General features: G+C 43.3%; 1 protein-coding gene and 3 long non-coding RNA genes across 6 annotated transcripts in view; 2 read left to right on the plus strand and 2 right to left on the minus strand.

Annotated features, from left to right (window-relative positions):
• LOC144112623 (uncharacterized) overlaps window positions 1-9,078 on the minus strand; it is a 42,363-nt gene extending 33,285 nt beyond the window's left edge. The window contains exons 1-3 of the mRNA XM_077645421.1: window positions 9,006-9,078; window positions 3,182-3,463; window positions 344-510 (exon numbers count right to left, since the gene is read on the minus strand). Of these exons, the coding sequence (XP_077501547.1) occupies window positions 344-510; window positions 3,182-3,463; window positions 9,006-9,008 (452 nt within the window). The 5' untranslated portion in view covers window positions 9,009-9,078. The remainder of the gene's footprint in view (window positions 1-343; window positions 511-3,181; window positions 3,464-9,005) is intronic.
• Window positions 9,079-9,502: 424 nt separating this feature from the next.
• On the plus strand, window positions 9,503-12,097 carry LOC144112624 (uncharacterized). Of its 3 annotated transcripts, XR_013310345.1 has the most exons (4): window positions 9,503-9,950; window positions 10,705-11,053; window positions 11,193-11,254; window positions 11,758-12,097. It is a non-coding gene; the product is annotated as an uncharacterized LOC144112624 (long non-coding RNA). The 3 variants fall into 3 exon arrangements; XR_013310343.1 differs by having other exon boundaries at window positions 9,506-9,950; window positions 11,193-12,097; XR_013310344.1 differs by having other exon boundaries at window positions 9,514-9,950; window positions 10,705-10,947; window positions 11,193-12,097.
• Window positions 12,098-15,988: 3,891 nt separating this feature from the next.
• On the plus strand, window positions 15,989-16,839 carry LOC144112629 (uncharacterized). Its single transcript, XR_013310350.1, has 3 exons — window positions 15,989-16,083; window positions 16,208-16,325; window positions 16,477-16,839. It is a non-coding gene; the product is annotated as an uncharacterized LOC144112629 (long non-coding RNA).
• A 3,366-nt stretch (window positions 16,840-20,205) lies between these two features.
• Window positions 20,206-25,517, minus strand: LOC144112618 (uncharacterized). Its single transcript, XR_013310341.1, has 2 exons — window positions 25,356-25,517; window positions 20,206-21,587 (listed from the first exon to the last, which is right to left on the minus strand). It is a non-coding gene; the product is annotated as an uncharacterized LOC144112618 (long non-coding RNA).
• Between the last annotated feature and the right edge of the window lie 214 nt (window positions 25,518-25,731).

Consider the following 25,731-nt stretch of genomic DNA (forward strand, 5'->3'; position numbering starts at 1 on the left):
AGCAAGCGATAAGCCTCCATGTGCAATCAGGCCAGCTGTAGCTGCAGCTGCACCGGCTTACACTAGCTTGGAGCAGATGGTATAGTCCTTGCAAAGATATCACAATAAGGGATTGCAGCTTTGTGACATACAAGAGCACATGAATGTCCTACTTTATGCTCGAGCGGAAATATGCAAAATTAACACTCAAAAGGCACTGAACCACCTAAACTAGTTAAGGATGACAAAAGTACTTCCAACACTTCAATTCAGCCTTGAAAAAATTCTAATGTACCACATGCCAATAACACAATTATACAAGATGAGATAGCTGTGCCAAAGCTAACTGGAATACAATACTCACCTGGCATCTTCATTTTTTTCTTCTGGGATTTCAGGCTTATCCCCATCACTTGCTAGCCTGTCATCATGCTGGTAAAATTCCCCTTTTTTGGGGATGTATTGAGGGTTACGCTTGTCTTCATCGCAGTCCAACACTTTGACCTGGAGGCCAGAAGGATCGGAAGTTTCCTGAAAAGAATCAAGTGTATACAATGCACAACAGTAATCAAAAAAACTTTAAGAATCAGATAAGTGAAAATGGCATCAAAGGGCAACTTCCCCACTTTTTGAGAATACAGCGATATTTAAGAATTCAAATATATACAGGCTGCAGGTAAAGCATGCCAAGTTTTTTAGAGTTAGCATCTGAAAACTAGGATTGTGCGAATATTCGAAATTTCGAATACAAATCGAATGTTTGATATTCGATTCGTATTCGAAAACTGATATTCATGAATTTCCGAATATTCGAAAATTCCCGAATGCTCGCCAGCGATCGTATACTGCGCACACTTTCATAAATTCGACCGTGGCAAAACCACAATATCTCGGCAAATTAGCCGATAATCGAGTTAAAAATTCCAGGAAAACAATACAGAGGTCCTATCCGCTCCTTCTCCGCCGTTTATCATGCGGACCGACCGCATCCCGACGCCGCAAGGCTTCACCTCGTGATAATTTCCCCAAGTGGGCTTTCCCACATTTCGCCCGTGCTGCGAACAAGATGGCAGACGGCCCGCTTCGAATAATCGCAACGCGAAATCGCTTTCGATCTTTTTAATCCTTCGGTAATAAGTTACATATTTAATTCCCAGATCCGAAAAATGCGTCCTGTCACCTTCATAACTCTCCGAGCGTGACTTCCGCCATCCCATTTTGTAAACTACGCTATGCGAGAAAGCCTACTTGCGGAATGCCGCGGGAGCCTCCTGAAGGGGCGCGTCGAGTAATCACAATAGGGCAAGCGATCCTGTCAAAATCTCGCCTATTGCATGGTGCATTGTAACCCGCACACCTCTTTAGCGGGCGTAATGGCATTCGTGGCAACAAATGGAAGGCCTCTGTAGCTAGGGCAAAAAAATAGCCTGGCTGCGTAGTTTCGGTTTCTGAGCTTCCCCGCTGCCCCGCGGCAACTTCAAATATCGGCCCGCGCATTCGCCGATAGTCTAATCCCAGCTCCGCGCGGCTTATTTTTTTTTTATTTTTTAGAAACCGCCTCGCAACTCCGACGCCATTGTGTGTTCCCCGGTCCCTTGCTTGCATTTGTGTTGTTCTTCCAGCACTCCAAAATGGGTGGCTCGTCACGGGCTTACAGGTGTTAGCGCGATGGAGCCACCTCATTAGGCCTCATTGCATCTTCAGAATTTTCGGCAGCATTTCTTTTTCTGGGGGGGGGGGGGGGGGGGCGGGCAATTTTATTAACAGAGGCCTTCGGATGAACCAGACACTTCTTCCAGTCCTTTGAACTCCAATAGAATGAAGTTTAATAGTCGTTATTTTTTGTTGCCAGTCTTGTCGTTTTATGAATTTTGTTTTGCATGACATCATTATAGTTTGGGTACTGTTATGCCATCTAATCAAGTAGTATACATTTCTGTGCACATCATGTTTTTATATGGTACTGAGGCAGTCTATTTTTGTTTATTTTAGTTGCAAAGATCATACACTATTTTGGAAAAAATAAGGGCAACCACGTTTGCTTGCTCATCATTTTCTGAAATTTTTTTTTTTTACTGAACAGATATTTGATAATCGAAGCCATTTTTTCTTTATATTCGAGTTCGATTCTTATAAGAAAATTTCAATATTCGCACACCCCTACTGAAAACAGATGTAATGAACGATTAAATTTCTTCTCCTAACATCATCGAAAGAGCATGGAGAAGCTCAGAGTGACATCACAGACGGTACAATATCAAATTCCTATTGCCATCAACCACACCTTGCCATGCATCATTGGATGTGCCAAACAAAACTCTGAAGGTAACAAACTTTGCCTTCGGTGAAATTGGTTTTCTTCCTTCAAACGAAGTGTTTAAGCACAAATGTGGGAGTATGACACATGACATAATATTCATATGTAGACTTCCACAAGAACAACAACAGTGGACGGGCGCAAACAGTTTTGTGCGGCTGACCCATCTACAATTATTTTTAAGGATATGTTCAGTACGCAATTTCTTGCTGGACAGTAGAACTACATATGGCAAAACAAAATTTGCGCCTGGCACCTTTTCCACTGGTGCCAATTTCATATTACAGTGTCTTAAAGCACCAACACAAAGAGAATGAAAGTCTCTCAAGTTCCTTCCAAACAGGCAAGTGGCTGTCTTTTCACCTTAGCACATTCTAAGCTGAAAGCTGTAATGTTGAATACAGTGCTATGGATCATATTATGATTGAGTATTCATCCAACACACTCTAAGGTTAAAGTGGCACTACCTTCATGTTAAGCAGGAAGTACCAACTTTTTTTTTCAAGCATGAAAGGACTACTGTTCCACTGTAGCACACATTCAATTTTCTCTCTATGACGTTTTAAACTGAACTCCAGTTTCACCCAAATGAGGCAAAATATGAAAAAAACTGATGCAACTGATATTATAAAGCTATTACAGTTGCTCTTTTGATGCACATTGACATAGGTAACCAGAGATAGGCGGCTAAAAGCCTCACAATGTGCTTCTCATCTGCATCCAAAGGTCTTGATGGGCACCCGACACTGTTACAAGGCACACCTGCCTCTGTGCCCTAGTACTTCTGCATATATGCTAGGCTGATGACAAGTGCACATTCCCGCACACAGCTCTAGCCCAGAATGTGCAACACAGCACATGCAAGCATGCCGTCTTAATGCTCACCTCTCCATCGCCCTGTTGCCGTTCCCCTTTGAGACAATACTCTTCTTTTTCATCCAAATCATCCTCCAGCTTATCAAGACATCGTATGTCATCATTTATTGCACTATTTTCATTGCGGTCACCTTTACTCGCATCAGGGTGCAATTCAAGTTCTTCTTGTGGCTCCTCCTGATCAGAATCGAGGTTGCCAGGACTTTTCAAGGAGTCAGAGGCAGCCTCATGGCTACCCTCCTGAACGGCCCCAGCAGCACCGTGGCTAACAGAAGCCTCCCCTTCCTTTTCCTATGGTGAAATGGAAAGCGCAAGTCAGGTAAGCTTAGAAAATCTGATCACTGGAAAACGCAGAAAATTGCAGAAACAGAAGCAGGTGTTAAGAAAATCTACCTGAAAACTTCCTTCTCAAAAACCTACCTGAAATGTAGGCGAACATCAAATACTCTCTTCAATAACATTTTCTACCTAAAGCTCAGCTGCATTCCCAGTTAAAGCAACCTCCCCTCCCCCTGCAGTTTCAATTTCTACTGGGCTTTTCTTTTTGCCTTCAACAGGGACATAGCAGTAAGACACAAACAACAGATAACACACCACTTCCACCTTGCCTTCATCAAACATTTGCCACCTTGCTATAGTCACTTAATCACCTCCATTTTCCCAGGCCATTACACAGAAAATTCAGGTAGGGCTGATAAAATACAGGAATGATTGTTACAGTAAAAATAAATTCTACACCTCACACCAGAAAGTTAAACCTGGTGCATTTTTCCCCACGCTCTTGGCGAGGACCATTCTGTAAGGGCCTTGCAGCATTATTGCTGAGTGTAAAGAAGTGAAGAGCAGTGGCTCTAGCACACTTCCCAAAAGGTAAAAACTAAGATCTACTGCTTGGTCACAATGCAAAAAAAAAAAAGCTGACAACATGATGCACAAGCTAAAATGATTAAAAAAGAAAGACACACTTCTGCCCTGTTTTATCTGTTGCAAATGCTGCCATCCTAATGCAGACTTGCCAACTATTTATATTACAGCACAACAAAAATTCCTCACGCACCCTCTTCAACTTTGTACCAAGTAATATGAACTCGTCATATAGCTCACATTTAAACTGCATTATAAAATCAACCTTATCCATCATCATTTCATAATTTGGGCAAAGCAGCACACCTCCATGTCTATGCTGCATGAAAACTTCAGTGCATGAGAAACAAAAGGCATTCTTAGATAACCATGCATGTTTTTGAGAAAAGTAGAAGCCTGCTAACTATCGTAAGAAAGTTAACAGTTTGAAAATGGCAACCAACTCGCTTTTCTCCACCCAGTGATATCTACCATACCACAATGAATAAGATATGAAAAAAAATAATAACAGTAAACTGTAACTGTCAAAGTAAGACTAGTACAAACGCATTCTCAGTAAATATGTACCGACCAAATATTACACACTAATTAAAAGATATACCTTTAAATGATGCTTCCCGAAAGTAATGCGAAGATAGCACCTTTGTCAGTGACTAGAAGGTTGGGTTTAGGGGGTTTAACGTCCCAAAAACACTGAGGCTATGAGAGACGCCATAGTGAAGGGCTCTAGAAATTTCGGCCACCTGGGGTTCTTTAACCTGCACTGACATCACATGGTATACGGGCCTCTAGAATTTCGCCTCCATCGAAATTCTACAGCCACGGCCGGGCTCGAACCCATGTCTTTCGGGCCAGCAGCCGAGTGCCATAACCACTCAGCCACCGCAGCAGCTGGTGATAAGAAGCACAGCACACTATGCAAATTGCCTCAATCATTAGATTTTGGAGGAAGAAGCAAGCTCTAGTAAGTCTCTTGCAAACAGGTCACGTTTGATGCCTACGGTGCAAAATATCTAACCTACTGACTGTCAGCGTGTCACATCCTCAGGAGGGTTCACCAGTGCCAGTGTCTATAGGAACTTTCAGAAGGTATAGCACATCTAAACGTGGTTCAATTTACATAAGGTTTGTGGCAGAGTTTTCTTCTTCAGGAAATAGAGAAAATGTTGTGGCCAGATTTTATACTTCTTATTTTCTTACAAACCAGAGCTAAATATCCAGAAAAATTGTGCTTTTAGATATGCCAGTCTTTCTTGTCAAATCCTGAAAAAACTAAAAAACATTTCCTCCCTTTCTCTTTCCTGATCATTAAGCCTCAATTCTTATCCACATCAAAACTATTGTTTGCATTTTACAGGCTGTGAAAGTTGTGTATTTTCTGCAAGGACTTGATATTCGCACCAAACTTAACCAGTGTGAGGTGGCTCCATCTGGCATCAGACTATTTTGACTATACAATACACTACCACATATCTGCCACAAAGTGTGCTGGGGGAGCCAGCATATTAAAAAAAAAAATGCCACATTGTGCCTCATCTTTCAGTGTACGACATGTTTGCACTGGAGCTTCACACATGGCATCGCATGTAAGCAAGCATACCCTCTATGAAACGCACAAACAGTGAACAGCACTTAACGAGCGCGGAATTTTGGCGCACTGGACAATTGAAAATATCGCGCGGACGGAATCAACGGAAGCACACATTGGTTTCAGAGCCAATAGTTTCGGCTGGCTGACTTATTGATAAGCGCAGCTAATAGCTGACACCACTCCGGGCTAGCGACGAAGCTCTGAAAACTAAACTATGGGTTCAGACTATGGGCTTATTGCCGGGGGCCTGCCGATCGTCAAAACACCTGCAGTTGCGCGCATGTCAGTGGGGCGCCGGAAGCAATGTAATATGCAGTTCAGGCCTGGGGACAAATATGTGGGCAATCGGTTTTGTCCGGCAGGTGATACCACGACACGGCACCACTTCGGGAGCCCGTCTGAATCAGCCTTTTTCACAAGGATGCTCTGCACATGCAAGCCTCTTCTCCAGCTACCCTCATTGAAAATGAAACCGCCTCCTCCTACTGCCGCAGTTCATGTTAGTGACAGGCGCATGCAACACACAAGCACACACCTTGCTACTTTGCAGGCACAGCTTGCTCCTCTAAGAACCAGATCACGCCTGCGTCTCCCACGTGCATTTGTGTTCAATCGGTAGCAAATTAATTTTCACCACTCCCTAGAGGATACCACATCTTGTGACAGAGGCAGATTGACTGATGCCAGCCCCTGGGCATCCGAATAAACGAGCTCCCAAGGCCATAGTCTCTTACTTGCACGTTTGGCAGGACTCTGGCAGTAGTCTGGATTATCCGAATGTCGGAAGGTTGAGGACTAGGAATAAACATTTAACTCGGTCAAATTAATGATGTTTCACTGAACAATGCTGCAGCTGCTATTGCTGCTAATTTCACAGATGGTAGATAATCTCTTGTGGAGGAACAAAGTACCCCAGCAACGGTGTGGTTTTCTTTTTTGTATAAAAGTTGAGATGTTTTTCACGCAAAAAATTTATTTTCCATAAACTATGACGCAAGATTCATAACACAGGTCCAAATTTGTAATTTTACGGAACATTCGGAAGAGTTGGCAGGTATGCTGCTACCAATCTTTTGCTTGTCTGTTTTCGTGCGCACAGGTTTTTCATAGAGCCTGGTCACATTTCTCTTTCCTTGGGCTTTTTTCTCTTCTTTTTTGCTCGACCTTGTGTGGGATTTCATATGCTTGCCAAGCGTGCCAGCAAAAAGAAATGGGATGCAAGAAGCCAAACGAGGGCTTAAAAGGCAAGCTGCAACTCACGTGCAACCACACCTGAAGAAGGAACAGAGTAGGTTCTGAAAAGTCGTGTTTTTTTTTTGCTGGCGTTCTTTTCTAACCTGTGATCGGGAAAAAGTACCTATAGCAGTGCCATTCCCCAAGGCAAGGGGACTGCCTCCTTCCTTTCCCTGCCTAGCCCTTGCTGCGCACTGCAACTGCGACGTCATGAGAACAGGTCGAAGCCAATTGACCACTTGCGGAAATCTGTAAGTCAGCTTCTCTGCAAGGCCTGTTTTCCGACCAAAAGGCTCGAACCCAGACGACACTCATTTTTTTGTCAGAATGAAAACTCCGCTTTGTCATACATGGGTGACATTGTGCTATTCGTGGACAACGTAACTGACGTCCAAATGCTACTAGATGTTTGCTACATGGATGTAGATGCCCTCGCTTCAATCCAGAGCACAGAAGAGAAACCTCCCCTGCAGTTACACGACAACACCCTGTGGAGGTCATCCTACAAATACCTGGGCATAGAATTGTCAACAGACCAAAATTACAGACAAGTTTTCGAGAAAAGGCTTCGGACAAAGACGAACAGGTGCCGGCGTTTTTGAGCTCACGGGCATTGTGGTCATATAACCATTTTGAAGTGGCCTGAACCCTGTAGAAGGCAGTGGCGGTACCGGACTTGACTTTTGGAAATGCCGTCATCTGTTTGTCAGCAATGGCACGCATGGCCCTAGAGACACAGCAAAGGGAGGCAAGACAATCGGCCCTAGGCACCCAGAGCAGTGTCCTGAATAAGGCAGTACAGGGTGAATTGGGCTGCTCCTCCTCTGAAGCACGGGAGGCTGTGGCCAAGCTGTCCTATGAACGCTGCCTCAGCGAAATGCAGGAGGGGTTCTGGGCACGTGAAGTCTTTAAGCACGTCTATTTGAGTTGTATTAGTACCAAATGGACACTGCAAACAAACAAAAAAGTGGCAGAACATTCACGAACATATACAGCGTATGGAGCAGTGGAGTTGGCAGCGAATGGCCCGCAAGAAGCCAGCCCTAGTAGTTTACCAACAAGAGAAAAAAACGGTAGAAAATGAGCCCCTATATGACAACTCCAGGGGCAGCGGACAGCTGTGCGAGTCTAGGAGTGGTGTGCTGCGTACCAGTCTTATTCGGGACAAGTACGTACATGGAGGCTACGAGCATGACATGAAAACTTTGCAGAGGGCCCGAGAAAACGATCAAGCACACTGCTGGAATGCGCACGCCTACAACCCTCGATTTAGGACACACAAAAAAGTCCGGTACATGACCCCGTACTTGACGCAATCAACGAATCCAGCCATAGAGTTTCTAAATATTAGGTAACTAGAGAGAAAGCTGGCGCCACTGTCTATGCGAGTTTTTTAAAGGGCACTAAATCCACCGTGGGAACGTCGGAAAGAGAGCATGAAATACTTGGCTTGGCCCTAAAACATGACTACGAATGCAGAAATGCAAATTTTCGCAAATTATATGTTGCAAGGAAGCGTTGCTTAGCAGCTCCCGGGTTTCTGAGCTCTCACACTCCAGAAAAGACCTCTCCGTGGTGTAAACAACGTGATGCGAAAGGGGCTCGACCTGACGGGCAAAATCACCCAGCTTCGCTTCTGAACCGGTTTCACATGCTCCTCCCGTTAGAGCCGCGTCGGTATGCGTCGCACTTCTTGCACCACGCTGCCAAAAGTGGCATATGCCAATCAGAAAAGCTCTTGGAAGGGATGCTATAAATATATAGCGATGCAAAAAGAACAAAACATGGCAAATCAAGGCGCATACTGAGCCTTTCCCGGAAACCAGAGAAAATGAGAGAGTTTCACTAGTTTGCACACCCATGGCGCGTCATGACAGTCAGGTGACAACATTAGTTGAAGCGTCTCCTTTAAGGGTTGCTGCCCCGTTTTTACACACAAAAAGGGATGAACACGTGTTCCACGACGCATCAGCCTGAAGCGAGATGACGCGGTCAGTTCTCCAGCATCCTAAATTTAGTCACCGCTTAAACATATCAAGTGCGGCGGGGGACGCTTACCCAAAGTGTGTCAATAGATGACTCGCGCCTACCTGCTTAAGTCTATAAATCAGGAGGATAGTAAGAAAAAACGGAAAACACTCATACCATGTCTCGTCGATCACGTAGGACTATCTCACTGTGGCACTCTGCGCATGCGCGCGCAGTGCATTGCGGGAGGCAAGACCTAACCAACTAGAGCCCTGCACATTTGGCGGGGTGCTATGAGACTGTGTGCACCAACTTTCGTTAACTTTTTGGCCGGTGAGGGCGCTCGATTGACCTGTTCATATGGGTAATCATCATAATAATCACTCTCTGCTTTCGACAAATGATTACTCTCCTCTTATTACTTCTCTGTTCATTTGTCCTATCTTATTATTTTGAAGCCTAGTAATGAAAAATGCAAATATGACATTTTAATTCTTAAAACCCTAGCGGTGAATAATTTGTTTGCGCGCACGCATGCGTGAGACTTTCTGGAGTCTTTGCTAAGACAGTGGATGAATGATAAATACTTAACACGTAACCAAATGAAAAAAACTTTTACATCCTTAAAGTAAAATAATCAACTCTGTCTTGCTTCGCATGTCAGTTGTAGCGCCACACCGCCCGCAGCTGCCCTTCCCTAGCGGCAAAAAGCATGAACTAGAACGTGCGCGCTGAAGCAGTGCCAAATGTGCAGGTCTCTAGTTCAGTAGGTCTTGGCGGGAAACGCGCGACCGCCATGTTTTTTTGGTGGTTCGTCGGTCAGTTGAGCGGTGCGGCTGGTTGCATCGCGCGATCGGTGCATCGCTTGCTGCGGTGAAGCTTTCGCCAACTCTGCGTTTTGCGTGCTTCTGGAATCGCTGGCGGGTTTCCGCAACAATGCGCCTCAGTGGGATGCTTTAATTCTAGCAAAAAAGCCACGAAAAGTAAGATTTTTTTAGATTCCCTGCGGCATTCACGCATGAAGCCAAAATAGCAGAGTGGGCGCAGGCAATGTGCTATGTGAATGTTGATTGGTCTCCGTGACAGCCAACTCGTGCGTCTGCAGCGACCACTTTGTGTCAGGTAAAAACTCCTTTAATTTTCTACGTTCTTGCACTCTATATATTAAAGAACTGTAGCGCCAAGCTCAAGGTGCGACGCCTGTGTTGTCCATTTGCTTGCGTAGCAGAAGTGGCTGCATGAATAAATGAGCGGAAATTGCGCGGGTCTGATTGCTAGCACCCCGGACATTATAATTACTTCAGTAGAACTTGTCGGGCTGGTTGGTTTATATAGATGCAAAGATCTGCGCGAACGAGGCAAAGTCAGCGTTTGACTGCGTCTTTGGCTCTACGCCGTCCGTGACTCGATCGCGCAGTTCTTTCATTGCAACTATAAGATCAGTGCCACGTGCGAGTTGAAGGGAGCCTAAAAGATAGGGTGAAAGGTAAAAAGCAATGTAGTATGCCTGCGGGAACGCGTGCGCACCGTGGCACGGCCGCTCTCTGGGGTAGCGCGGGACCACAGTGTTCGCCGAAACGACGACGATGGCTCGAGAATGCCGGATACCTTCCGCTGAGGAGCAACTCACGTTGTTAAATTTTAAAAATTTTTTCTAATATTATTTTTATTCTTACAATTATAATTTCACTCGGCTATAAACATCAGTAAATTTTAAAAATTTTTTCCAATATTATTTTTATTCTTACAATTATAATTTCACTCGGCTATAAACATCAGTCTCGATCTCCTGCGTGCGTTATGAATTTCCCGTTTCATTTCGTTGTTCCTTTTTGTTTACTTCTTCCATCCTTACCATTCATTTTATTTCTTCCAGGAATTATTTACCTCAAAAACCCCCTGTGCCCCCTAATTCTTGGCCAATCCGCCTATGTGGGCATGTGCCATACTATGTGGACAACAGCAATTCACCTGCGAAAGCAGTCGCCTCGACATATTTTGCTGCAGTGGACTGTGCCCATTTTAGACAACTACAGTGGAGTGGACTATGCGAATGCCAGTTGATGGCTTCTTCAGCGGAACTCTCGTGCGCTTGCCAGCCAGCTGAATAAGCAAGTCAGTAAGCGCCTCAGTGCCTCCACAGTGCTGTGTCACGCTGCGAGATCGTTTGCGCATTAACAACCCTGGCACAGGCTTGTTATCAAACAACGAGCACGCTCGATTAGGTATCCCGACTGGGCTTTCAATTCATTTGCTTCCTGTTTGTTATTGCTGAAACTGCAGTGACTATAGCTTGACGAGAGTGCACAGTTCTGAAAAAGGTCAGGTTAGCGTGCATTTCCCTTACGTTTTTATTTTTTGCAGGGGTGCCTTCTCGTTTCATGGACCATCCGGATTATATTTTATTGATCTTCGAACACACCCTGGTAAAAATTTCCAGCTGGGAATCTAACCGGGAATCCAACTCTAACTGGTTCCAGTTAAAATGATTTATGGAACAATTCCCAGTTGTTCCCCATTGCAACTGGTTTCAGTTGGTCCCCGCTGCAGATAGTCCTCATTGATCCCCACAGTAGCTGGTTTCGGCTTGTACTGGTACGAAAAGCAGGTGTAGAGAGCATCATTCAGTCAGAACACTTTACTTTTTCTTTATTTCTTGAAAGCATTCAACACATCAAATTTCCGCAGTGCCTTCTTAACGTCCTGTATTTTTTCTGTCAACATCTGAGGCACATTCCGCACAGCCTCAGAAATGTCTACTCCTTTTATAGTGCCCCTGTGTTTCATTGTTGCTACAAATAACAAAGTCACATGTAGTCTCTTTATGAGCACAATCAACATGCAGGAACGCACTGCTTACCTATCATGAATTCAACCTTCTGTGGCGTCAAAGGTTGCTTTTGTTTTTCCCCCAATGCCCACTGCTTAGGAGCAACTGCGCCACTGAAGCTTTTGGTGGCAAGCACTTCATTACTCCACACAGCTTGAGCAGTATCTTTGCAAACCAATGTCGGCTTCTTCTTGGTCAATATTTTCTCGACTTGGCCTTCGTAAATGATGATGCCACCAGTCAAGTGGAACTGAGAAAAAAAGGTAAAGCACACAGTAACTGACTGTTGGACACTAATTTCAAACCTCACCACAACTGCACAAGCCAGGTGTAGTAGAAAGATCTGATGTAAGTGCAGTCTTTTCAAATGTCAACTGCCACAAATGCCATCTCTTGCTAGCATGCTTGTATGAATGAAAGCATTATCGATTAATTTGCACCTGCTCCTATAAGACATATTAGATCTGCATTGCAAACACAGCAACGTGTTTGCCTCTTGTTAGTCCTGTCCTTTGTGCGCTGTGCCTTCAATTTGAACCATATTAGATTGCAAGTCCAATTCCTTAATGTTTGTTATTACAGTCTTCAGAAACATCGTAGAGCAGAACTATTGCAGAAACTTGTCACGGAGGAAACAGGAGTTTTTGCATAGCTTAATTCAGATACCATGAGCACTAAGAAACCGTGAAGAATTGACTAAGGGGGTAACTTTGGCACAAACTCATCCCAAGGTTGCTGTCAAGGGAAGCGCTAAAAGCATTTCATGCTTTTAGCGCTTCCAGCATAAGAACTTGAGCACTGTACGTGCCCGTGTTCTCTTCATTCGTGGAGTTCCGCCACATCACTGAATACAATATCCTATTGTCGAAGTCCATGGTGCTTTGGGGCCTAAATTCATCAATATCATCAACTGGCACCACGTGGAGGCGGTTACCCTCTTCGTGCACAAAGCGCAAACATAATTCTCTTCGTCGTCATCTAGAACTTCAAAAACAAAAAGAATGCCGTTCAACACGATGGCAAGACGGGCGAGTTGGTGATGCATACTTAAGCGAAAATAGCGCTAAAGGAAAGAAAACGACAGGACCAGCGCTAACTCACAACTGAAGGTTTATTCACAGGAAGCAGGGAATATAAAGAGTGCAAACAAACAAGATAGCAAAGCAAACAGACGTGTAGCTACGTGGAATCAAGGAAACGAACCTCACTGTCATGCAGGCAAACCGACGGGCTGCTAACGCACAATCTACTTTTTTCTTTATGTGAAAAGCCTCCATAATCTTTCTAGTTAACTGCATTGGGTGACTCTATAATACATCACTGTGATGAAAGTAGGCAAGATTTGGAGCCTCTGCCATGATGGACTAGATAAGTAGGTCTATTAGCCTCCAATGTACTAGTATGCTGAGTTAGGCGCATGTTAATACGACTCGTCTGGCCAATGTATACTTGTTCGCAGGAAAAAGGAATTTTATAAACAACTCCTTCACAGCATGGAACATACTTAGTTTTATGTTTAATTCCGCAGGTACTTTGGGATTCATTTGTTTTTCAGCCTGTCTTTCCACCATAGTACACATCCTTTTAAGTATTTTAGGAGCTGAAACGACAACCTCTATTTTACACCTGTTTGCCACTTTTTTCAGGTTATGCGAAAGGCGCTGTACATACAGGAGAACTGCAACCTTATTCCTTTCCTTCACTCTGTCTGACCCAGGCACAGCAGCTGAAGCCTTAAGTTTTCTGGCTATCTTGTTGCAGCCCAACAAGATGGCATCATTCGGGTAACCTGCTTCTCTTAATCTTTTAGCCTGTTCGTTGAAACTCTCATTAATCAAATGGTCACAAGATTTGTACAAAGCAGAAAACAATGATGAAACAACAATTTCGGTTTTAACTGTTTTAGAATGATGTGACTTGTAGTTCAACAACGGCTTGCCAGCCCTTGGCAAGTATTCCCAACAAATATGTCCCGTTGAACTTGCAGGCTCAGATCTAAAAACTGCAGCTTGTTATCAGCTGTGACCTGTGTGGTGAATTTCAGACCTTGAGCATTTTCTTTAAACACTTTCAGAACATCAGTAAAGTTAGTTTTATCGACAAAAATTAAGAAGTCGTCAACGTAACAGCGAATCCGCGACGTTATCCCAGCCAAGTTTGCTTGAATACCCCGCCGTATGTGCAAAATTCTTGCATCGGAATGGTAGTACATTGAAGGCTAATAAACCTACTAATCTAGTCAATTATTGTAGAGACTGCAAATCTTGATTCCCTACTTTTCATCACAGTGATGTATCGGGCAGTCACCCAACGCAGTTAACTAAGGAGATTACGGAGGCTTTTCACATAAAGAAAAAAACTAGATTGTGCATTAGCAGCCCGTCGGTTTGCCTGCATGACAGTGAGGTTCGTTTCCTCGATTTCACGTAGCTACACGTCTGTTTGCTTTGCTATCTCATTTGTTTGCGCTCTTTATATTCCTTGCTTCCTGTGAATAAACCTTCAGTTGTGAGTTAGCGCTGGTCCTGTTTTCTTTCCTTGTTGTCCTCATCTTTTGCTCTATTTTCACTTAATAAGAATGTCAACTGCCGTAAACCGCAGAAAGTGAACCCAAAAATAAATTGCTTGAAGGAAAGGTAAAAGACACACACACAGGGAGGAATTTCGATTCATGTGCCAGCAGCAACACCAAACGCTAGAAACTCACATTGGTGATGTTCATGGTGCTGCGCTTTCAAAATCCATAGGGTCACTGGAGAAATCTGTAAACTCATGGAGGAAGGTAAAATTAATGACATTGCAAGGGTACTAATAAATTGAGTATAAAACTTATCTCTGTCATGATTTTATTCTTTGATATGAGTATTAAGCTCAACATCAAGTTTAGAACACTTGGACATACCCAGTGTTCTATCTTCAGTTCAATCCAATCTTTTGCAGGGTAAACAGCATGGAGACTCTGCGGCTCTGTTTGCACTAGTGTGGCTTACTACTAACTAGTTTTAGTTCACCGTACTAGAGCGTTCGAAGCTCATTGATTTAGATTTTTTGTTAGCGTGCTCTCAGCTCATTGTGAGAACGATGAAGCAGTGGAAGTGTTACTTGGAATGCGGCGGTGACATAGAAGACATTCCAAAGACCACTAAACATCGAATTATGAATGGTCCGCGATGTGGACCTTAAGTTACAGGAGCACCAAACACCGACTCACCATGTGGACCTCAACCTACAGGTGCACCGAACACTGACTCAGCATGCAAAGTGTACAGTGGATTTCAAGAACCATCTGGTGCCTCCATGCCTCAGGTGAGAGATACGCCGAACACTAACATAGCATCGCAAACAGCAGAAAGACCATTTGACATTCAGCTTCAACAGTCAACAGGTGCCCCTGTGCCTCGGGTAATTGGTGCGCCGAACAATGCAGCACTGGAAACAGCAGGAACCCGATCAGCTATCACAGCCAAGAGTCGCCAGGCGCCACCGTGCATTGACGTAGCACGTCCAACACTGACAAAGCACCGGAAACAGCAGTAAGCCCAGTTGACAGCCGGCTTCAAGAATCACCAGGTGCCGCCGCGCCGCTCCTTGCGTCTCCTGCTGCACAAGGCTCTGTAACAGTGTGCAGTGGCACTTCTGTGACAGAGTCTGTTCAGCCTGGTGACACTTCACAACCACCTCCCAATGAAGAAACTGATACTTGCGCAAAAGCACTTTCGCCACGATTTACTGGCCCTGACGCTGAACTTTGCGATTGAGTTTGGGCTACCTTGGAAAGGTGTTGAGGCACTCCAAAATCTCATAGCACACATCCTTGAGAGACAGGCTGTGCCAAGAGCAAACTACTTGTTCAAGAAACATGGTGCAGGGGTTGAGGCTGATCATTTTTATTGTGCAAGCTGTATGACTACTGTACAGGAAACATCTGGAAAACTGAATGAAAGGAACAGTATTAAAGGATGCTGTCCAGTATGGTAATTCCTACAGTGGCAAAAAAAATGTTGCAAGACGGTCACTTTTTTTTACTTTGCCTTTTGAATTGCAGTTACTCATTACTCACTGACCAAGCCGTGTCAAATGTATTTCTAGGCCGGCTTGAAAACATTGATGAAGGAATGAGCGACCTGACAGATGGTTGCTTGTATAAAGAAGTTCGGACCAATCTTTCTCAACACGATCTCACTCTGTCGCTCAACATGGATGGTGTACCAATGTTCATCTAAATATTCAATATGGCCAATTGAAGTCATGAATAAAGAACTGCCTGCACACCTGCACTCCAGAAATATTCTTGTACCAGCTTTGTCGTATGGCCATTCACATGCAGATATGACCCTCTTCATGCAAGCATTCGTCGAGCAGATGCATCAGCTTGAGCAAACTGGAATTGCCTGGAAAGCTGGGCTGCAAACCTTGCACTCCAAGGTAATTTACTAGACGATTAATGTTTAACATTTTGCTCTTTGCCTGCAAGTGCATTAGGCATGCAAGCGATATGAAGAAAAGATTTAGCGCTACTTTTGTATTCGAGTTCATTTTATTACTGCAGGTGTACTGCCTCACCTGTTGCGCCGATTCTCTGGCATGGGCACTCTTGCAAAACGTGGTTCAGTTCAATGGCCGCTACGGCTGTGGTTGGTGCCTTCACCCAGGATAAACCATTGACAGTAGGAAAATTGTTTTTATATCTGCGTTGATGTTTATTTCATTTTTGTGTTATATAGATGCTTGGTTTGCTCAAAAAATGTCAATTGTAGTTTTACACCTGTCATAATCCGATTCCTTGAACTTTATTCCTTTCACTTCTTGCACGGGCAGGAACCATAAAGTACCTGGTTGGCACCACTGTGCAAGAAAGGAGCAATTCTGTGACCAGAGTGCAAATGACTGATGCCGCAGTATTGGAAACAGTCATTGCTGGAGTGAAGGGGCCATCTCCTCTCATGAACTTAAAGCAGTTTGATGTGATCTGGGGACCTACCCCAGATTACATGCATTGTGTATTGCTTGGATTGACACTGCAGCTTACTGACAACAATAACTGATGGGCACGTTGGTCTGACATGATTTCCAGTGAAACAGCGCAACGGCACAAGGCCAGAGGACAAGAAAGGACGATACACAGCGCTGACTAACAACAGAATGTTTTATTCAGTGAGCCATGCTTATAAAGGCGCTAGGGACACTGAAAAAACAGAAAAAAACACACAGAACCGTGACGGATATCCCTCCAACCAGGCACGTATATGATAACACAAGGCTAACACGTGTGCAAATATTCATGTTCTTTCTGCAAGATAGCGACAGAAGGGGTGCTTACGCACTTCTGACCCATCTTCAAGATCTCAGACGCTTCGATAAGTTCTCTAGTCAGCTGATCTTTGTGTCTATCAACAATCCTGCTTTTGTCATACAGAGGCTGGCACGAACAATCACGACAGTGAACACCAATGTGGCGGGCAGCGTTTTTGACATCATTTTTGTGCTCCCTCAGCCTATCGTTCAAACGACCAGTTTGTCCAACATATGCACCACCACAACTCAAAGGGATCGAATAAACCAGATTCTCTGCGCACTTCACAAATTTTACCTCATGCTTTTTTGTGCAGATGGGTTCACTTTCATTTGACTTTTTGGGGCCATTTACACGCGCGCACAGCTCTGGCTAACTGATGTGCATGAACCATACTATATTGGCTCACCCCAAATTTTTCAGCTTTCAGATGCTCTCCTCTTAATGCTGAAGCCACCACAGTGTATCAGACGACTTCAGCATTCGTTGTCAGAGAAAAAATTTTGGAAGGCCACAGAGTGGCAGCAATGGCTGCTGTACGTTGCATTGCCATGTCTTGAAGGCATTTTGCCCTCACGGTACTTAAAGCATTTCGCTCTTCTTGTTCAAGGCATCTATCTCTTGCTGAAAGGCACCGTGGCTGTGACAGATGTGACTGAGAGCACTCATTTCCTCATGAAATTTGTTGCGGACACACAGTTTCTTTATAGCAAGAGGCAGATGACACTTAACGTACATCAGATTATGCACTTGCCAAAGAGCGCAATGCTTCAGAGGCCATTATGGGTGCATTGCTTTGCTTTTGAGGCAAACATAGGCCATTTAAAGAGTGTGTAACGTCAGCCAAAGGTGTTCCACAGCAAATTGTGGATCGCTTACTGATGGTCAGCAACAGTAAAAGCCTGATGGGATTGGCCTCTGCGCAGACTGAGCTTTTTGTCAAAACCTCCAAAGTTGTCTAGCAGGAATGCAGTGCTGCTCCAGGATAAGCCACAAGAACTATGTGAACCAGTACTGACGTTTGTCAAATCTAACATTGGCAGCGTTGTGAATGGGCCAGTTTTAAAACATTCCAGAGCTTCAGTGTTTGGTCATATATTTCATAGTGAAGAGCACTGCAGGCCTAACAAAACAGACTCAACAGCTCTGATGTCATCAACAGGATTGGCCATCAAAATTGAGAACATAGTGTCTTATATGGACACAGCAAATAAGATGGTTTTTGCAGTTGCCAAAAAAAATTTTCTACCTCGCTAGCGCTCATGAGCGATAACATTGTAAAAGGACAGCTTCACCTTCAAAAAATACTGGTTGAAATTACACCAGACGTTGCTCCATGTATCCTTATGGACCTAGGTGACAAATTGTACTTTGCAAAAGTAGTGCGAAAAGTTTTTTTCAGTAACTTGCTAGTGGCATTGGAGTGGCACATGTAGGTCCCCCTCAGGCGATTATTTTCTCAAGGAATGCAAATGGTGAAGCACTGAGGTTTCATTTTGAAGGTTGCCAGGATTACCCAGAAAAAAAAATTGTTTTATTGGCTTATAATGCATTTCTTGTTGGTGCCTAAAATCTCCACATTTTGTCTCAACACTGATTTGACAGTCTCACTTAAGCTACTTTTAGTTCTGTCCTGTCATCAGGGCCTGATATGAAGAGAAAGCTGTGCACTTGAAGTAGTTAAAGCATTAATTGTTGAAAAATAAGTGAAACAAATGTTGCATTGACCAGAGGCATGAAACACCAGGCTTAAAAATACAGAGGCATTTATCTTTAAAACAATGTATTGTGATTATTTCGCAAGCTTTACTTGAAATTATGTGCAGGATTTTTCAGACTTCAGCACTTGCAATACATCGGCCCATTGCATGCATGTTTTGTACAGAAACTTGACAGCATTTAGTATGCATGTACTAGTGTGAATGTAGCACCTCAAGGAAATATGCATGTATTCTTTGGTGAACGTTGCACAGCATTTGTTCACAATCATCAGCTTGACGATATCCACTACTGTAAATGGGTCTCTATGATATCTCAATTAATTCCTATACTGTGTCAGCCACATTGCCACAGCAAATTTTCAATCTCATCTGCCCACCTGACCCTTTGCCATGTTTGCCATATTTTGGAATCCACCTTGCTTCTGTAAGGGACCAGTATTTAGCTTCTCTTTGAATTGCACATCTTGCCCATGTTTGTTTTTTCATTTTAGCTAGGGTATCATAAACTTCTGTTCCTTAGAAACTTCAATCTCTTAACAATATAGCTGTAGTTTTTCTCTTGATGGCTCACTGTGGTGTTCTCAATTTTCATTCAGGTCTTTTCATGACCCTCTTTGTAGTGAAGAGCAACATTCATATAATTTTGTCTTCTCTATCATATTTTTCTTATGTAATTTTGGCTACTTTAATGTTAGTTACTATTAATCTTAAAACTAAGACTTGCCTTAGGGAATACATGTTGGTAACTACACTGAGAGGCACATACTCATGTACGCCTGCCTTGAGTAGGAATATCTGGACAATCGTTTGCTGTGCCAGTCATACCTCAACACTGCCCACCTTCAGGTGCCCATCTGAATTAATCTGTGCAGTCCCAGCAGCATACTTATTAACGAGTGTTCGATGCCATATACTAGCACTGGCATTGGCTAGAGCCATGAGAGCTATTTGAATTATTTGGATTTCAGAATTAATGAATTAAAGGTCAAATTAACAAGATTTTTCTGTGCTAGCTGATTCCACAAAAAGTTAAGAAATTAAGAGGCACCAAGCACACAAAAGGAAAAAAAGGAAAGCGAAAGGAAGATTGCATAATAACTTAAGCTTTCAAAAAGTCCATGAGCAGTTAAGTATACCACAATGTCATCTTCATTATGCTTCCATTGCATTCAATATTTGACACTTTGAACTCAACCAAGAGTGCAGTCAAGTGCCACCTTTTCAGGAGTCATTTACAGTGCAATATCTAAATAATGCCTTCATAGATTATGTCAGCATTCTAATAGGTAAAAAATCATTACCATACTCATGAAGCTGCCATCACAAACAAGCGACAAATAGATAATTTTTGAACGAGAAACAGACAACCTTGACCCCTTTGCTTTGTATAGTATACCTCTTATATTGAAAATAGATCTCGTTTCTTTAATGCCATCATTGACACACCTCTTTTGCTTGAAAGGACCTCAAATAACTGAGGCAGGGACGTGATACAGTGTCTAATGACACAGAAGGAAAGCACTTATTATTTATTATTTATTAGTACCTCACAGGCCCCGAAGAGCATTGGGTGAGGGGGGCAAATACAGATGTACATACAGATGGAAAAAAAAAGAAAAAAAAACCCTCATAATATCGGTGCAAAAACGTGGTACAAGTCAAATACAAGAAAGGAACACGAAATTTATACAAAACCGAGTTAAAATAACATCAGACACGAAACAACGTTAAGAACAAATGAAACTGTTGTACATTTCGAACATCACTATGGCAATAAATGTATACATAGATGTTTTTTAAACTCACCAGGATCAATGAAAGAGATTATGTTGTCAGGAAGATCATTCCAGAGTTTTATTGCTCTAGGTAATGCAGAGGAATTAAACGACAGGGTCTTCCCATATATCCGGTTGAAGCTGAGTTGATTGTGTAAGCGTTGTGAAGAGCGGAAAGGTGATGCCAGAGGTAACAACGAAGGACGGGTGTGAACATATTTATGGAATAAACACAGAAGTGAAATGGAGTGACGAATTTCAAGTATCTGTATGTCATTAAGGTATTTAAGCTGGGATACACTTGCGAGGGGACTATAATTGCTAAAAATGTACCGGGCAGCTCTGCTTTGAATGGACTCAAGCATATCTATGAGATATTTTTGATGGGGAGACCATATAGGTGAGATAAATTCCAGCTGTGGGCGAACAAATGTAAAACATGCAAGTTTTCGAACGGAGCTAGGTGAGTTTCGAAGGTTCCGGCGTATGAAACCTAATGTCCTCGATGCTTTGTTGCAGACTGCAGAAATATGAGAAGACCATGAAAGATTTGGTGTGAACTGAATTCCAAGGTATTTGTACGACGTAACCCTTGATAGAGAGGTATTATTTATAGAGTATATGAAGTTAGAAACAACATGCTTGCGGCTAAAAGTCATTGATTTACATTTATTAGGGTTAAGAATCCTTTGCCAGTTTTGACACCAATCAACAATAGTGTCAAGGTCATTTTGAAGGGTCAGGTGGTCAGTCTCAGAAGCGATCTTACGGTAAACAACACAGTCATCTGCGAAAAGGCGTAAACGGGATGAAATGTTAGTGGGAAGGTCGTTAATGTAGATTAGAAAAAGTAAGGGTCCAAGTACGCTTCCCTGTGGTACGCCTGAGGTTACGTCACATAGGGATGAGGAAGAGCCGTTGACAACTTCTCAGGAAGTGGTGTGCAAAGAATACACTGCAGGAGCAATGTGGCACTTTGGGGCAATAATGACATGGGCATTGCTACAATCGTTCAACAGCTTGCTGTCCTGCCAGCCCTTCCTGCAAAGCCGATTCCGTGACAACGGCTCCACTGTCATCAGGGTCGTCATCTGACTTGCTCACGTGGGTTGCAGAACCATCCGCTTCACAGGTACCCTCCTATAATTAAGAAAGAGGATGTAAAGAAAGTCACAAAATCGGACAAAAGCATGACCATGCACACAAGTTTCTGAGACTCACACTCGCACACAACAAAATGCAAAAGGTGCTGCATGCAATCTACATACAAGTATGCACAGTCCAAGACTTTCTTTGCAGCTAAAAAAAAAGCTGAATATTTTTCTTGAGTTATTTCTTAACATAAAACTTACTCTAAACTGAATGAAATGTACTTCATATCCTTCAAGCAGCACACATTTATTTATCAGTGTACCCGCATGCTAGTACGGCATTAAAGTGGGGGGAACAAATAACTGCAATAAAAGATTTATCAGAGAATTCCATTAAGGATATTCTAAAGCACTCCTACCTACTGCACATTTATTTTAGCTTGCGAGCACTGCCATCCTTGGTCTGCATTCTAACTTGCACAACAGAACCAGGCGTTGTATTCCCAAAACAAACAGGGCTTGAAACAGGAGCCTGGTTTGGAGAGTGCATGCATGTAAACTCATTCCTTGCAATGATGCATATATTTAGCAGTGCAGATGGTATTGCAGGCAGTACACTGCAGTGTTCTTCTTATCTATGAGCTCTGTGCACATTTGACACAGGCACCGATGCTTTCAGGTGGACACCATGCTCTCGAATCCCAACCCTTTTTGCCTGCCATTCACTTCATTACAATATCTGCCAACTATCTCGGGACAAATGGTGAACAAGCTAAAAACTTGCCATAATAGCTCAACAGAAATGCGCTTAACCTACGAAAAATTTTACAAAGCAGCTCCCGCACTAAACTCAACTTTTAGACTTCACTGCTTTAGAAAAATTTGTCAAAAACATGAAATAGCCCCATAGTGATGCTGGCAGTGCATTGTAATAGTGCAATAAATAAGTATGGTTTGCATATATATTCACGTATTTTTGAAGAAAATATATCCCAAACAGCAGGGGGTAATTTTTGGTGAAAATAAGGTCATTTCAGTACGATCATGACGTTTGGTCGAAATTCAGGTACCTCCCAGAAAATTTTGGAGCCTTGACAGGTATATGAAAGCTTGAGCAGCAACAGCTCTCAGGCCAAAAAATTCATTCTTTGGCTGCTTTACTAAAGCCAAATTTAATGTTACATCCAATATTTACCAGGCTCTAAGTAATTCTGAACTCTACTCAAGCAGTCTGTCTAAAACATTTGGCTTATACAACGTCAATGTTTGCCCAGACCTGATAACTGACAGCAGGGGAAAAAAATGTTTTGTGGAATGCCTTTTGGGTTCCTCAAATAACAAAATCCATGCATCCTTCAACTGTCACCTTTCCATCATCCAATTTATTCTTGGACTAATCATATTGTAATTAGTTGTAGCAGACTGTTGAACTTTGAGCCAGTCATTATTCGTCATGCTTTCTGTCATTTAGGTGCAGACTTGTTTATTTCCACAGTGCAAGCAATAAAATCTTAGTTTGAAGTCAGCGCTCATCTGTGTGTGTGTTCCTTTCGTCCCTGTGCCAGTTCACACTGTTTGTATCAACGGCATACCAGCTCACCCAAGCTTTTCTTCTAGCACTCACTAATGTGGGCAGAAGACTTTGAGACTTTTGCAGCACATATACTACAGTAAAACCTTGATACTTTGAACTCTGGTAATTCAAAATCCTAATTGGTAGAATTTATATGGTGCTTTAAATTGTAATATAAATTTTAGCAATTTATTTGAATTGGCAGCTTGCACATGTGTTAACACAAAGACCTAAGGTGCTAAAGCGGAAATGGCCAATTTCACCACAAAATCGGTAGCATTAGAGTTCCACTGGTAATGCAGCGGAACGCTGCTCATGATAAGTGCAACGTGCATTAAGCAGAGCGACTCTTAATCAGACCCTTCGATGCTTCACGTATTATAGCGCAGAAAGTGGCGGCACTGATGACTTTGCACGCAGCACTGCAACGTCATGCCGGCCAAAGCGACCGTCTGCAGTTCACTGACACCGGACCACCATATGGTGGCGTCGACATGCTTGGCAGTGCCAGCTCCAACAAAGAGCGTAGTTTTTGTTTCGCGAGCACGAGCGCCAAATATGTCGATACAAACAACGCCGTGCCATGTCCAGACCCTGATTAGCCGGAAGGACTGCACGTGCTCTCTTTTCGTAGCTCCTTTTCAACTCAAAGCAGCCGCTCTTCGGCACATGCACCTTAGAGCTGAGCTATGCCACTAACCTTTACGTATCCAACACTGGCTGCCACTCACGCTTGTGCACTGAGAACATCGTATGAGTATGAACGCGCCAGCAAACAGCAAAGCTTTGACAATGACCGAGTTGCATCAAAGAGAGATGCGCAATTATATTTTGTGGACGTTGAGACCAGAGTGACAGAATTTCAGCCAACTGGCAGTGGCGCGGCGACTATGATGAGTCAAAACGAGCTACCGCCATGAGAGGAAATTTAAACATCTACCAAAACTTTGTAGAGTACAATGGTGATGACTGTAAAGTGCTGCAATTGATTGAACAACATTTTGCACTTGACTTTTCCGTTTTGTTTTGATTTTGGATAATTCAAAACTCTGCCTAATTCGAATATTTTAGGCTGTACAATGGGCTTCGAATTGACAAGGCTCTACTGCATATGTGTGGTCACTTATTGTGCCTCAAATGGTAGTTTCGCTCAAAATGTCCACCAACATATCAGCCAAGACTATACTGTTGTTTGTGATTTATGGCAAATAATGTGCACTGATGCACAGTACCAAAGATGAGTGTATCAACTCATTTGACTGGCAGATGAACGCATAACTTGCCAGTATTGCTGGCCTCGCATTGCTTCACATGTGAGGTTTAGGTTTTAGGATTTAATTTCCCGTATGACTCAAGTTATGAGGGATGCCATACTGAAGCGCTTCAGAAAATTACGGCTGCCTGGGGTTCTTCACCGTGCGCTGACATCGCACAGTACACGGGCCTCTAGCATTTCAATTCCATAGGAATGCAGCCACCGTGCCAGTTCACAAGGCGGGAACACAGCAGCACACTATATAAGGGTACAAGCTATGACAGCACTGCCAAAAAGATTAAAAGGCAATGTACAGAAATATAACTGACAAAGTATGAATCACAATCTGTGTTTTGCCATTTGAATGGTTATCTGCTTCATGCACTTCGAACATTTAAACAGATAAATTTCAGTAAAATCATGCTGCAAAATTTGATGTTCCTTCTAGCCCTTTCTGATGCTCAAGCAAATGACTACTATTTATATCAGAACAGCTTTTTCACTCAGGTTCTACAGTACCCTTAAACGCCAGCGCTTGGGTGTCCTCCTTCCACTTAAATGAAGCATTACTTTTAAGCTGTTACAAGCAATGCAATTTTCCAGTCAGGCTCAAGCAACGCAAAGGTGGCATATAAAGCAAACAATAAAAAAGCAGAAGACCTGAAGATCAGAAAGTACTTGCAAGCCACATCCAAGCAAAACCCGCCAGCCATCATGAGCTTCATGCTTCCAAGTCAGACCCTGACACACCATCGTGCAAACGAAAATAAAGAAAATGGAAGTGGCCAGAGATCATAGCAGGACACATGCATAGCTGCAGCATAAATGGCATAAGTGCTAAAACAAACCACCCTTTGTAACCACGAAGGTGGGAATAGCCCACTACACCCAAGAAAGCAGCCATGCACACAAACTTCCACCAGCAAAGCAGAGTGCTACAATAAAGTGTGCAATGTGCAAGTATGGTTACAGCTGGGTGCTGCACCAACCTGCACTGTGCCATGACACTCTGGAGGAGGCACAATGGGAATGGCTGCTTTAGGCCTCCGAAGAGGTGTGGGCCGCTGCTTGTGCTGTTGGCTTTGTGTGTTATAGTAGATTGTGTCTCCAGGGTAGTAGGGGGGCTTTTGAGCTTGCGTCTGCTGCATAATCACAAAGGCACCAGACCAGAAATGAACAGCATTCTTAAAATCCACTTCCAACTTGAGCTCTGTCTCCCAGAAAAATGCACATCCCAGCAGGACAAAATGAAGCACCAATCTCCCTGTGCAAGCCCCAGCAAAAGAGTGCAACCCCGCCTGTCTGCTGTAGCCTGTACAAGATGGATACTGATGAAAACAGACATGTCATTAAATGGGTTTCCTT

This window comes from Amblyomma americanum, unplaced genomic scaffold, assembly GCF_052857255.1.
Source record: "Amblyomma americanum isolate KBUSLIRL-KWMA unplaced genomic scaffold, ASM5285725v1 scaffold_430, whole genome shotgun sequence".
Classification (NCBI taxonomy): Eukaryota; Metazoa; Arthropoda; class Arachnida; order Ixodida; family Ixodidae; genus Amblyomma; species Amblyomma americanum.